The 14,426-nt window shown below is 36.9% G+C and overlaps 1 protein-coding gene across 5 annotated transcripts in view; it reads left to right on the top strand.

The window, feature by feature from the left end:
• Positions 1–14,426, top strand: part of USP37 (ubiquitin specific peptidase 37) — a 99,727-nt gene that overhangs the window by 12,995 nt on the left and 72,306 nt on the right. For all 5 annotated transcript variants that reach the window (XM_040476249.1, XM_040476247.1, XM_040476250.1 and 2 more), the window contains 4 exons: positions 1,189–1,360; positions 5,778–5,875; positions 8,690–8,868; positions 9,218–9,295. In XM_040476249.1, the coding sequence (XP_040332183.1) occupies positions 1,189–1,360; positions 5,778–5,875; positions 8,690–8,868; positions 9,218–9,295 (527 nt within the window). The remainder of the gene's footprint in view (positions 1–1,188; positions 1,361–5,777; positions 5,876–8,689; positions 8,869–9,217; positions 9,296–14,426) is intronic.

Below are 14,426 nucleotides of genomic sequence, written 5' to 3'. Positions count from 1 at the left end.
TATATATATATATATATATATATATATATATATATATATATCTGTGTGTGTGTGTGTGTGTATTATTTAAAATTTGAATATAAATGAAGTCTGGTAAAACTATATTTTTAATCTTATGTAAAAATTGACAAAGATCAATTCTAGTTTTAAAAAATTATGAAATACTATTACATTTTTCTGCTATTCAAAGGGTATATCTTCAGCAAAAGGCAGCTTTTGAAACCTTTGTATGTGCCTGCTGAGGGAGAACATTAGAGAATAAGGATGCCTATTTGGCAAGAATTACTTAGGTAATAAACTGGAAGACTTATTAATTTAGTCTTGGAAAAATTTCAGCCAAGAGAAAATAAATGTTATCCCTTCATAGCACATATCCAGAGTCTGGAAAATTATAGGACAAATTACTGGACCATTCTGGGGAGTGGAAGAAGTAAGCTACGAGGATTTCCAGAGTACTCATGATCTTCATGATTGAAAGAACGTTAAATGAACCTGCTTAGATAATTAGAAAAGAAAGATGGGGGTGTCTGGCTGGTTCAGTAGTAGAGCATGCAACTCTTGATCTTAGGATTGTAAGTTTGAGCCCCATATTGGTGTAGAGATTACTTAAAAATAAAATCTTAAAATATATATTTGAAAGAAAAAAAAAGACGTCTCAAATTGGTAAATTTTATTTTGCCATGTTTTTGAGAGATGGAATTCTTTTGAAGATTATAGTTTGGATTAATATATCCTTTTACATTACAGCTACCTAAACCAATTGTCGGATATTTTATAAGCTTTTATTTAAGAAAAGGAAGAGAGAAAAAGAAAGCCTCTAACATAATGTGGCTTTCTAGAGTAGTGCTGGTATATCCACCTAGGCTCTGTTAATTGTTAACTCACTAGCTTTTATAGCTTTATAACTATATGTGAAAATATTCAATTCCCTGTCATAAAATCAAAAATGCTAGGATTACTTTGTAAAATAAGTTTTAATAGTAGATGTTTGCCTCTCCTGAAAGTGAAATCTTTAAGCGTATCAAGAAATGGGAACTCTTTTCAGTTGGTGGGAAAAAACCCTAAAATTAATATGGGAAAGACTTAAGAAATGTAACTTAGAAAGTATGAAGTAAAGTGCTCCTTATACAATTTATTTTACTTTATTGTGCATTTTTAATAATGTAATTTTCCTTTTGTGTTGGTTAGCTAAGTCATAACATTAAAAATGTGGTGCTTCGACCAAGTGGAGCGAAACAAAGCCGCTTAATGTTAACTCTACAAGATAATAGCTTCTTGTCTATTGACAAAGTACCAAGTAAGGATGCAGAGGAAATGAGGTTGTTTCTAGATGCAGTCCATCAAAACAGACTTCATACAGGTGAGCACTAAATCTTCCCAGGGTTTTTCCATTTAACAATTATAAAAGAATATTACTAGATGGTATACTAGTATATCTGATGAATATTGATATAAAAATCCCCAGCAGAATACTGCCAGACTGAATTTTACAGTACAATAAAAGGGTTATATACCATGACCAAGTGGGATTTATTTCTGGAATGCAAGGATGGTTCGGGATATGAAAAATCAATGTAATACACCAAGAGTGAATGAAGGAAAAAAAAAACACATGATTTTCTCCATGCAGAAAAAGGCTTTGATAAAATTCAAAACCCTTTCATGACAAAAACACTCAACAAACTAAGAGTAGAAACTACCTCAACCTAAAAGGCCATGTATGAAAAACACACAATTCACATACTCAGCAGTGAGAAACTGAAAGGTTTTCCTTTAAGATAAGGAACAAGGCAAGGATGCCTTCTCTCACCACTTCTGCCCAACATAATACTAGAAGTTCTAGCAAAAGAACTTGGGCAAGAAAAAGAAATGAAATGCATGCAAATTAGAAAGGAAGAAGTAGGGGTGCCTGGCTGGCTCAGACCGTAGCGTGTATGAGTCTTGATCTCTGGGTCATGAGTTCAAGCCCCATGTTGGGTGTAGAGCTTACTTTAAAAGAAAAAAAAAATTTTTTTTTAAAGAAAAGAAAATTATATCTGTTCTCAGATGATATGATCCTATATGTAGAAAACCTTAAAGATTCTACCAAAGACTATGGCTAGCAAAGGAGGAGGGAAACTATTGGGAAGAGTTACCTTGTCATTTAAATCTTAGGTATTTGTGTTTCTCTACATGAGACTTATTCTGAGGTTTTACTCTTGCTATGAAGATAGCAAGTACTATACAAAAATCATACAATATGATTAGGTTCCCCTGCCCTTTCCTAATCCCTTTCATTTAAAATGTTTTGATTTAAAAAATGTATTTATAGACATTTTTAAAGGAATAATCTAGTGCTTAAAATGAGTTTTCCACTATATTAGTGTTTAGCTGTATTCTCATCAAAACTTCATTACTAATATATTATAGTTGACAAATTTTGGGGTTTTTTAACTCAAATATGACACATAAAAATGTTAGAAGGTGAAGATGTAGGAGTGCTACTTTGCTTGTGTTTAATTAATATCTATTTGATACACTATATTCCTTGTAAAAATAAAAAATTGATTGCTATGTAGTACCTACTCATATGTTCATGTTACCAAATCTGAGCTATGTCAATTTACTAAATAACTGTTGAATTTTAGAATCAAGGAATTGAATACTGTTTAAAATTTTTAGAATATGTCAGGGACTATGTCTATATACCTTCTGTTTTTGTTTTATTTCATTGTACCCATCATGTTAATTGACCCACTGTTTTAAAAGTTGACACGTGTAAGAAAAGCATGTCTCTAAATAAATTGGAATGGAAAGCACAATAGACTCTCTGGAAACCCATATTTAAATCTGAACAACATGATATAGTGGAGAAATGTGAATTTTGGACCTAAACAGATTTGGGTTTGAATCCTACCTCTGTTTACTTCCTGTGTGGTTTTCCATATGTCACTTAACGACTGAGTTTCAGTTTCTCATCTCTAAAATGAAGGTTATATTACCTTAAGTTCAGGTCTTAAAGAATAAAATCTCATAAATAGAAAGTATGACTGGTATAAGAGAGACACTTAGTAATTAGGTCAAAAGGAGCAGGCTGTGGAGTTGAAATGTCTTGTGCTGCTCTTGGACAAGTTATTTTAATCTTTTGACTTTAGTTGCCTTTGCTGCCCAAAAGTAATATGTACTTTACAGAGACTAGAGTAGGATAATGAATGTAAAGATACTTTGAAAAGTATAGCACATTTAATATATAATGTGTGGCAATTCAGATCAGTGGAAAAAAGACTAAATTTGATAGACGTGTTATCTATAAATGAGATAACAAACCATTTAAGAAGAATAAAGCTGGCTCCCTATCTCACTTCATTCATCTAAATAGATTTTACATTGATCAAGGATTTGAATATAAAAAAGTAAAATGATAAAAGTGTTATTAAAGGGGAACACTGGATTTTAACATAATATCTAGATGGAAAAGACCTTTCTGACTATGATATAAAAACAGAATCAGTAAAGGAAAAGATTAATAATGAACTGTAAAAAACTTAAATGATCTCTGAGGCAAGAGTAAAAAAAAAAAAAAAACGAAAATATTAGCCACAGTGACAGAGTTAATGTCGCTAATAAACAAAGACCTATTTTCCACATCAGTATGAGAAGGACAATCCAGTAGAGTAGTAGAAACTGCATATAGGAAATTCAGGAAGATAAACAGATGGCTCTAATACATGAAAAAATCTCAACTTCACCAATAATTAAATTCAAGTTCTTAGTATCACATCAGCAATAGTATGAGGAGAACAAGATAGTTTCATTTATTTGGTAGGAACTTAGAGATATTTTTTGGAGGAATAACTGGTAATACCAATTTAGTTTAAAACCACTTCCCTGGGGCCCCTGGGTAGCTCAGTTGGTTACGTGTCCAACTCTTTTTTTGTTTGTTTTTTAATATATATTTTTTTGACGTTTATTTACTTTTGAGAGCGAGAGAGAGAGACAGAGAGACAGAGTACAAGCGAGGGAGGGGCGGAGAGAGAGACACAGAATCCGAAACAGGCTCCAGGCTCTGAGCTGTCAGCACAGAGCCGTGTGTGGGATTCAAACCCATGAGCCCTGAGATTATGACCTGAGCCGAAGTCGGATACTTAACTGATTGAGCCACCCAATACCCCATTAAGTGTCCGACTCTTGATTTCAGCTCAGGTCATGATACCAGGGTTGTGGGATCGAGCCCCACGTTGGGCTCTGTGCTAAGGAAAGAGCCTGCTTGGGATTCTCTCTCTCTCTCTCCCTCCCTCCCTCCCTCCCTCCCTCCCTCTCTCCCTCTCTTCCTCTCTTCCTTTCTTCCTCTCTCTCCCTCTCTCTTCCTCTCTTCCTCTCTCTCCCTCCTTCTCTCTTCCTCTCTTTCTCTTTCCCTCTCACAAAAAATAACAAAACAAAAACTGTACATCCTTTATTCCAGCAATTCTTATTCTAACAAGTTCTTAGAATTCCTATTCTACAAAAACAATTTTATTCATGCAAGAAGATACATGAAAGAATGCTCAGTATTTGCATTTTTTAAAAGTTAAAATATTTCAAAGGATTGTGGGAAATTGAAGTATAAAATACTTCTAAAGTATATACAAATTCACACTTCTGCAGTACCTTACATGTTTTGTTTTGTTTTTTTAAGTTTGTTTTGAGAGAGAGCAAGCACAAGTGGGGAGGGGCAGAGAGAGAGAGGGAGAGAGAGAGAGAGAGAATCCCAAGCAGGCTCCACACTGCCAGGGCAGAGCCCAGTGCAGGGCTCAAACTCACAAGCTGTGAGATCGTGACCTGAGCCAAAGTCAGATGCTTAACCAGCTGAGCCACCCAGGTGCCCCAGTACCATATGTATTTTAAGCTAGCACTGATTTCTTTGGAATAGAAACCATTTATGCTGCTTGCTGAACTTAATAGAGTATATAGGTTATTGGAGGTATATCTGTCACTGGTTCTAACATGTTTCCTTAGCATCCAGTGTCAGTGTTCATGCCATTGACACATAGTGACTAATTTTTCTGTAGTGTTAATTACCAAATATTTATAGAGGAGACTTTGTAGCACTTTGATTTTGCATTTAAAATTTTATTTTTGGGGGCACCTGGGTAGCTCAGTCAGTTAAATATCCAACTTTCGCTCAGGTCATGATCTCATGGTTTGTGAGTTCAAGCCCCATGTCAGGCTGTATGCAGACAGCTCAGAGCTGGGAGCCTGCTTCAGATTCTGTGTCTCCCTCTCTCTCTGCCTTCCCCCACTCACACTCTGTCTTTCTCTCTCTCTCTCAAAAATAAACGTTAAAAAAGATTTTTTTTAAATTTATTTTTCTATTACATCTTCCCAGATTTTTGCATGTTATTTCATTTTTTGCTTGAGACTCTAGCTTGGAATTTCAATTACTATATATAGCAGATATATTTTCAGAAAGAATCGGTTGATAAGCTCTTTGATTTTTTTTTTAAGTTTATTTGAGAGAGAGAGAAAAAGTATGCTGAAGGGGCAGAGAGAGAGGGGGAGAGACAGAGAAAATCCCAAGTAGGCCCCACACTCTCAGTGGGCAGAACCTGTATTGGGGCTCAAACCCACAAACTCGTGAGATCATGACCTGAGCTGAAATCAAGAGTCAGAGGCTGAACCCACCCAGGCACCCCAGCACTTTGATTTTTTAATGTTTCTTCTGTTTTTTTTTTTTTTCCCTTCAGTATTCTGTAATAATGGTAAATCTCTTTATTAAAGTAAATGACTTGGGATTTACTCATTTATTTTTCCCCCACCAGCCATGAAACCTCAGGGGTCTGGTAGTTTTGGAGCTATTCTGGGCAGCAGGACCTCACAGAAGGAAACCAACAGGCAGCTTTCTTACTCAGACAATCAGGTATGTTCATTTGACTTTTCTAGCTTTTAAAAAAAGTTAAAATCAACTATTATTATGCAAGTTTTTTCCATAATTTATCACAAATTCCCCTTCTTACATGTAGTTTTACTGAACCCACTGTGACCTATGCTCTGTGTCTCATAGCCATCATGAACCACAGTAAAGTGTATTTTTTTTTTAATATATATGTATTTTTTTTAAGTAGGCTGGGTCCAGCGTAGAGCCCAATGTAGGGCTCAAACTCACGACCTTGAGACCAAGACCTGAGCTGAGATCAAGAATTGGACACTCAACCAGTTGAGCCACCCAGGTGTCCCAAAGAGTAGTTTTTACAAACATAGCTTTGGTATTAGATGTAGGTTTGAGATTTGGTGCTGCTGCTTACTAGTCCTGGGTCATTGGAGAAGTTCCTTGAGTATCCTGAACCTTACTCTCCATTGGTAAAATTGAGACAGAAGTAATATTTTAAGGGTTGCTGTGAGATAGTCCTGTAAAAGTGCTTAGCTCATGGTACCATATACTAACAATCCTATAAATATTTGTTGCTATTACTTCTGTGACGTCCTTTGAGTCTGTTCTGCATTATGAACTTTTCCCCTATACTATATGATACCAACCTGCTTTGTTGAGGTTCTCTATTTACTTTTTAAGTAGTTTTTCTTTCATAAACATTCAGATAGCCATGAGTCTTGCTGTGTACTATTACAACTTAGGAGTCCTATGTCTTTTAAAATTTATCTCATAAATGGAAACCAGACATAAAGAAAAGCTTTGAACTATTCTGTAAGTAAATTGATGAGTTCTGTTTGGCTGGGAGAGGTGATTACTTAGTCCATTTGCTGGACTAAGCAGTGAGATTTTATTTTTGTTTTTTTAATAGGTTATGGGTGGTTTTTTTTCTTTACATTTTAATTGAAATATGATTTACATGCTATAAATGCACATATTTGAGGTGTACAATTTGACACGTTTTGACTTAGGTATATACCTATAAAATCATCACCATAATCAACCAAGTGAAGCCATAACCCTTAAGAGTTTCCTCATCCCTCTTGGTAATCCTTCCTTCCTGATTTCTCTCTGGCATCTATCCCCTAAACCACAACTGGTTTGTTTTTTGTCACTGTAGATTAGTTTGCATTTTCTAGAGTTTTATATAAGTGGAATCAGTGTATATATTTTTTGTCTTTTTCATTTAGCATAATTATTTGGAGATTCACGTATAGATAGAAATTTAAACTGTTAGAATACTTAAATATGTAAATGTTAACATATGTAGCAGAAACAAATGTTTATACTCTCACAAGTAATGATTCCTGTCAGTGGGATTGTAAAATCAATTTTATGGGTCATAACTAGCATTAAATAAAAAAGGAACAAAATAGAAAATAATAGAGGAAGTATTATACATAGTAAGGATAAGTATTGATTTCTGAAATTTCTATTGTCATTTTATGTATGTATAATAGTTTATGATGTAAAATATTTCTAAGTCGAGATCATGGTCAAAAGGGTTAAAAAATGCAAAACAGTATACATATGTATACTGTATAGTATACTACCATTTGTGTAACAAAAAGAATGAAGTTGGTTTGCATTTACATAAAGAAGAATACTTATAGAGGATAAGAGAATGGCAAGTGGAAGAACTGGATGGATGGCAGTGGATGATAATGAGACTTCTTAGTGTATGGCTTTTATATTAGTATTTTGATTTTTGAGTCTTAAGAATATATCACCCATTTGAAAATAAATTCTAACTTTTTAAAATTGTTCATTCAGATGATCTCAGAGATTTTTTTCTTTCCTATCCTAAGACTGTATGTAATTCTGTAGAAAGAAAAAAATTAGAAATTTCTTCCATAGAGAAATTACATTGCTTTTAATCTAGTTGTAAAACTTATCTGGCAGAATGCCAGCCAAAAGCACTACTTCCCAACTAAGATGTTTAAATTATTGTATTCACTTTGAATGTTCTTGCTATATTTTTAGGGTAGACTCTTCGAGTGATCTTCTGCCAGTGGACTCTGTCTCACTCTCATTCTCCCCATCATGATGTATTTGTTTCATTGATTCCTCCAGACTAGAACCCCTCAAAAGTCATATGAGGCATATGTGACTTGGTATTTAAGTTATGGCAATGAAATATCATCATTGCTTCTTTTTCTCATACTTATGTCACATGATCATAATCATTGAATGTTTTTCTCTGAAGATTTATTTTCATGCTAATCACTAGAATCACATCTTATGTACCTGAGTCTTTTTTTTTTTAAGTCCGGTATTCAAAGCAAATTCCTTTCTGCCTCCAGTTATAGTGCGGAAATTTTAAGTTGATGGGAGTGCTAGAAGAAAATGAGTGTCAAGTTCAATTTCTGATGCAGACTCCACATTAGAATCAGCTAGAGTGCTTCAAAAAAGCCTACTGGTGAATGCGCCTCACTCCAAGCCAATTAGGCTAGACTATCTGGAGATGGGTTTCTAGTTGTGAATTATTTTCATAAAAATTTTCCATATGAGGGGTGCCTGGGTGGCTCATCGGTTAAGCGTTTGACTTCAGCTCAGGTCATGATCTCACGTTTTGTAAGTTCAAGCCCCACATAGGGCTCTGTGCTGACCACTCAGAGCCTGGAGCCTGCTTCAGATTCTGTCTCTCTCTTTCTCTGCTCCTCCGCCACTTGTGCGACACTCCCCCTCCCCCCCCCAAAAGAAATAAACTTTAAAAAAATTTAAAAAGTTTTCCATGTGAGAATATGATCTAAAAGCATGCCAATTAATTCGAATACTTAGCTATGTTAAACTTTATTCCTACAGACACCTTCAAAAAGAGGAAGTTTGGAAACTAAAGATGATATTCCATTTCGAAAAGTTCTTGGTAATCCAGGTAGAGGATCAATTAAGACTGCAGCAGGAAGTGGAATAGCTGTCACCCGAACAATTCCCTCTTTGACATCTACATCAACACCTCTTAGATCAGGGTCATTAGAAAATCGGTATGAAAGACTTTTTTTCTTAGTCATTAGCTGTGCCTGTTTATAAATGTCTTTTAGGCCTTTTAGAAAGACAGGGACTTTGAGAAAAAAGAGATTGTCCAGTGAGTAAAATATGTTAGAAAAAGAACATATAGAGCATATATTTTAGTAGGTAATTAGTGTTGGCTTTTTATGATTTACATCAGTGACACATACTGAGCATGCAGATGTACAGTATATTAATTAAAATGTGGTTTAGAGAATTAAGCAGTAGTAGTCATAGTTCCTGTCCTTGAATATGTTGGTTTATACTTCTTAATGGTATGAATTATGACTTTTTTAAATAACTTTTTTTCTTTGTCCTCTACAGGACTGAAAAGAGGAAAAGAATGCTATCATCTGGCTCAGAGTTGAATGAAGATTACCCTAAGGAAAATGATTCATCATCGTAAGTTGCTTAAAGAACACTTAAGGCACTAGATCAGTGTTTCTTATATATTGGTAATTACGGTCACTAAGGAAGATTGGGGGAGAGGTGTTCAGTTTATGAGAATTCTAAAGATAGAACAGAATTTAAAGTATTTTAGTGACAGTAGATTATAGACTCCATAGAGAGAGTATTTGGCCATTGCTGTTGCTTTGATCATTGCCCTTCTCCCATCCTAGCCTTTTTTATTATCTGCAATACTTAGAGGAAGAATAGGATTGAAGAACTCTAAACAGATGTTTCTTGTTGGCTGCTTTTTTTGGTGTGAATTCTTTCCTTCCGTTTATCTGTGATTTTTTTTTTTTTTTTTATCCTATTCATGTGAAAAGTTAGCCTGGGAGTAAAAGGATGTGAACCTGACATAGGGTCTAGGCAAGGAGCTTCAGTTTTTTAGAGGTATTTTCTGGCTTCAACAAAAGAGACCTGCAACAGGACAGTCACCAGCTCACAGTCTCTTCCTCATCATGGAGGGTTTTTGTTTATTTTTTGTTGTTTGGGGGAGAATAGTTATTACACAATTATGAAATACTTCAATTAGTGCCTTTTTTTAAAGTTTTTATTTAAATTCCAGCCAGTTAACATACAGTGTAATGTCAGTTTCAGGTGTACAATTTAGCAATACAACACCCGGCGCTTATCACAAGTGCACTCCTTAATCCCTATCACCTGGTTAATCCATCCACCTACCTCTCCTCTGGTAACCATCAGTTTGTTCTCTATAGTTAAGAGTTTGTTTTTTATGGGCGCCTGGGTGGCTCAGTTGGTTAAGTGTCCGACTTTGGCTCAGGTCATGATCTTGCAGTTTGTGAGTTCGAGCCCTGCGTCGGGCTCTGTGCTGACGGCTCAGAGCCTGGAGCCTCTTCAGATTCTGTGTCTCTCTCTCTCTCTGCCCCTCCCCCACTCACACTCTGTCTCTGTCTCAAAAATAAACATTAAAAAAAAATTTTTTTTTAATGTTTGTTTTTTGTTTTCTTTTTTTTCCCCCTAGATCATTTGTTTTGTTTCTTAAATTCCACATACAAGTAAAATTATATGGTATTTGTCTTTCTTTGACTGACTTATTTTGCTTAGCGTAATAGTATCTAGCTCCGTCCACATCATTACAAATGGCCAATTAATACCTTGACAGAAATCAGTTGATAATCAATTAACTGATACTCAAGGTCAAGGGTCAGCAGAAGAGAGTTGAGAAAAAGCTAAAGAAACTTTATATATTTATTGGGGTCTTTGTTCTGTTGCTATAACAGATGGAAAACTGGGTAGGTGATATAGGACTGGTGTGGCATCTGAAACTACAATCACCATAGACTCAGCTTCCTTCTGTTTTGTCGGTCTACAATTCTTAATAAATAGCTTTCTTTTTGTGAACCAAGATAGATGCTTCAGCCTCCACTCTCATGTCTGCATGCTTGTTGGTGGGAATGGAGAAAGGAACAAAGGGAGGGCATACTGCTTTCCTTTAGGCCGGAAATTGCACACACCACTTCTGTGCACATTGGCCGGAATTTGGTCATATGGTTATACCAAATTATGAGGAACTCTGGGAAATATGCTTAGCCTAGCCCAAATTATACTATTATGGCAGAAGTATACAATGATTATTTGGGGACAGTTAATAGTCTGCTGTAGTTTACCTCTCTAGCCATAGAAATATACCTATTCATCATTCTTCACATACATTTAGTCATTGTATCCAGTTCAGAGCCCAGGATCTCTGGGTGATGTGCATTTCTCTCCATAATGTCTAAGTGTGCCTTGGACCATGTGCCTCATGGTCTGATACCTAAAAAAGTAAAAGGCAAGTTAACCTGTATTCCCCACTCCCAAGTCTATACAAGTATTATCAACATTGCTGGCATAGTTATAACCACAATAAAAATTTCTATTTAGAAAAGACAAGAATAGGAAACTGAAGGAGTCACTGCTCTACAGCAGCAATAAAATCTTGGTAGGCTGAAGGTATGAAGACAGTGAAGGCAGTTTAGCCCATGTAGCAAGCAGGCTGTGTTCTGTCCTTTGGGAGAAACTCCCTCATTATACTCATTTGACTCCTGATTTTGCCCCCTAATAGATTTCCTTTGTCTTTTATCTTTCAAGGCCATAGCTGAAATGGGTTTTGAAGACTGTGTTCTTTCTTGGGGCTGTGCAGCTTTTGTAGCCTGCTTCATGCTGATAAAAGTTCTGGGAGTTAGAAGTATCCAGAAATCGTTGCTTTTCAGCCTTTTGGTGAAGATCAAGTGTAGAAGTGTCCAGAAATCTAGGAGTTTTAGAAGTCCAAAAGTTTATTTAAATATAGAATAAGAAGGATTTTATAGACTTGAGAAAGAATTTGGGCCAATATTTTTGTTGTTTGGTTTTGGTGTTGTTGTTTTTTAATGTTTATTAGAGAGAGCATCCTCAAGGAAGGGAGGGACAGAGAGAGAATCCCAAATAGGCTCACATCAGCAGCACAGAGTCCAGTGTGGGACTCAAATCCATGAACCATGAGATCATGACCTGAGCTGAAATCAGGAGTTGTGGGGTGCCTGGGTGGCTCAGTCAGTTAAGCATTCGACTTTGGCTCAGGTCATGATCTCGTGGTTCATGGGGGTCAAGCCCCGCGTCGGGCTCTGTGCTGACAGCTCAGAACCTGGAGCCTGCCTGGTTCAGATTCTGTGTCTCCCTCTCTCTGCCCCTGTCCTGCCTCTCTCTCCCTCTCTCAAAAATAAATAAACATTAAAAAAAAAAAAAAAAGTGAAGGGGCACCTGGGTGGCTTAGTCGGTTAAGTGTCCGACTTTGGCTCAGGTCATGATGTCACAGTTCGTGGGTTCGAGCCCCGTGTCTGGCTCTGTGCTGACAACTCAGAGCCTGGAGCCTGCTTCGGATTCTGTGTCTCCCTCTCTGTCTTTGTCCCTGCCCTGCTCAACTTACTCTCTTTCTCTCTCAAAAATAAATAAAACATTAAAAAAAATTTTTTTAAGTTTTGAAATAATTTTAGATTTACAGAAAAGTTGCAAAAGCAATATAGAATGTTCCTGTATACCCTTCACCCAGTTTCCCCTAATAGTAACATCAAGTTGTTTTTTTCATAAATTTATTTCCTTAGTTAACCTTCTGTCATTGCCTCAGTTTGACAATCAAACACAATTGGATTTTTTTGGTTCCATATGGTCTCAAATTACTAGACGATTTCAATTCTAGGCCATTGGCACAGAGGGCTATATTCCTTTTCATCCCTGATTGTAAGCTGGCTAGCCCCTTGCCCAGTTTAACCTGTCTTGAATAGGACCATGCTGAAACACAGACCAGTATTCTTATCGTCTCAGTCTTTTCACTTAGAGTTATAGGTTTGATACGCAAGACATTACAGTAACAGTTTTATGAACATTTTGCTGAGATGCAGCCGTAGTACTCACCAGCTTTCCAGTCTGTAATATCTGTGTCCTGACCCTCCACCTTCCAACTGTAGCTAGTGCTATATATTTTAGGTTTGTTAGGGTAGTACCACATTTCTAGTAACAAAATTTGTGTATTCAGTGTCTAGTTGTAGGGAACAAAATTCATTTCAGCTAGTTTATATACACAAAGGTATTTGCCTTCAGAGTATTAACAGACTTACGGAATCGTTAGGAAAGCTGAAAAGATAGGCTTTAGGTTAAGCTTTCAGAATGATTTTAAGATCTATGCCCCGGATCAGGTCACCAAAGATGCCCCTGGCTGTTGCTGAAGCTAATAGCTGCATTGGAAGCTATCACCTCTGGGACCATGCTGCCATTGCCAAGATTAGAAATCTCTACAGAAAAACCAGATGCCTCTAAAATGATGTTTGTCATCACAAGGAGCAGAACACATTACCTCTGCCTTACTTCCACTTTTCAGATCTCACACAATGTAATTTATCTTAATTCCCATCCTGAACACTAACTAGGAAATGTAGTTTTTTTGTTTTTTGGCTTTTACAGGACAGATACATCAAAAGGTGGTTTTAATGCACTGTTGCATGTCAGTTCACCATATTCACCATACTTGTGGGACATCTCACTTTTTCTACTTAGAATTCTATGTAGTGAGCCCTAAATTTCTGATCTTTGTTTTGGGCTAATAATACTTTTATTTTCAACGTTTATTTATTTTTGGGACAGAGAGAGAGCATGAACGGGGGAGGGGCAGAGAGAGAGGGAGACACAGAATCGGAAACAGGCTCCAGGCTCTGAGCCATCAGCCCAGATCCTGACGCGGGGCTCGAACCCACGGACCGCGAGATCGTGACCTGGCTGAAGTCGGACGCTTAACCGACTGCGCCACCCAGGCGCCCCAATAATACTTTTAAACACATCACAGTCAGATTGTATGAAGTTTGGGTTTCCTAGAAGACTCTAAGTTACTACACTTGTATAAATGACTTGTTAAGAAGGTGCTTATAGGACAGACCAGAGTGAGGAACTAGGACAGGGAAGGAGAGGAAGCCACCCAGGGGTGTGATCTTAGCGAAAAGTCCCACAGAGAGTAGACTTTATCTTGATCCAGCAGGGTCTCTGGGCCTGTTCCAACTTGAAGCAAGGAAGATGGGCTTTCATGTTCCCATACTGCACAGCCTTTGGTTCTGTGGCTCTGCCCCGATGGGCAAAATATTTTAAGTAGCCCAAAGGCAGTTCTCTGAAAAAGAACTGCAGGTGCTGGCTGTTGAAAACACACAACTGGGATGTGTGAAAAGTATAAAAAGGGATCTGAGGGGCTCTGATGGAGCAGAACTATTAAGTTCATTCCATGGTATCACAGATTCTTCACATTGATGCTACTCAATTTCTGGGTGAAAATCTTACAAAAGAGGGTTAGAGGGACGAGCTGCTATTTGTCCTTACTGCTATAAATAGCCTTGAGGCTATAACTGGTATTGTCATCTTTTTCTTCTGCTATCCATTCTAGACTTGCTGCATTCTCCACTAATACTTTTGCTGGTCTTGGTGATTTGCCTAGTGGTATGACTAAAGTCCTCATCCCTATGGGGATGAGCCCCTGGTCACTATGTACTTGTGCAGGCCATGGGTGCTAAAATTGCCCATTCGTAGTTAAAACTGAACGTGACAGGATTAAGAAATTCCCTAGTAAATC

This window comes from Herpailurus yagouaroundi, unplaced genomic scaffold (assembly GCF_014898765.1).
Source record: "Herpailurus yagouaroundi ecotype Mexico unplaced genomic scaffold, PumYag 140, whole genome shotgun sequence".
Lineage (NCBI taxonomy): Eukaryota > Metazoa > Chordata > Mammalia > Carnivora > Felidae > Herpailurus > Herpailurus yagouaroundi.
Note: the sequence above shows the minus strand (reverse complement) of the source record. Positions and strands in the feature narration are given on the sequence as shown.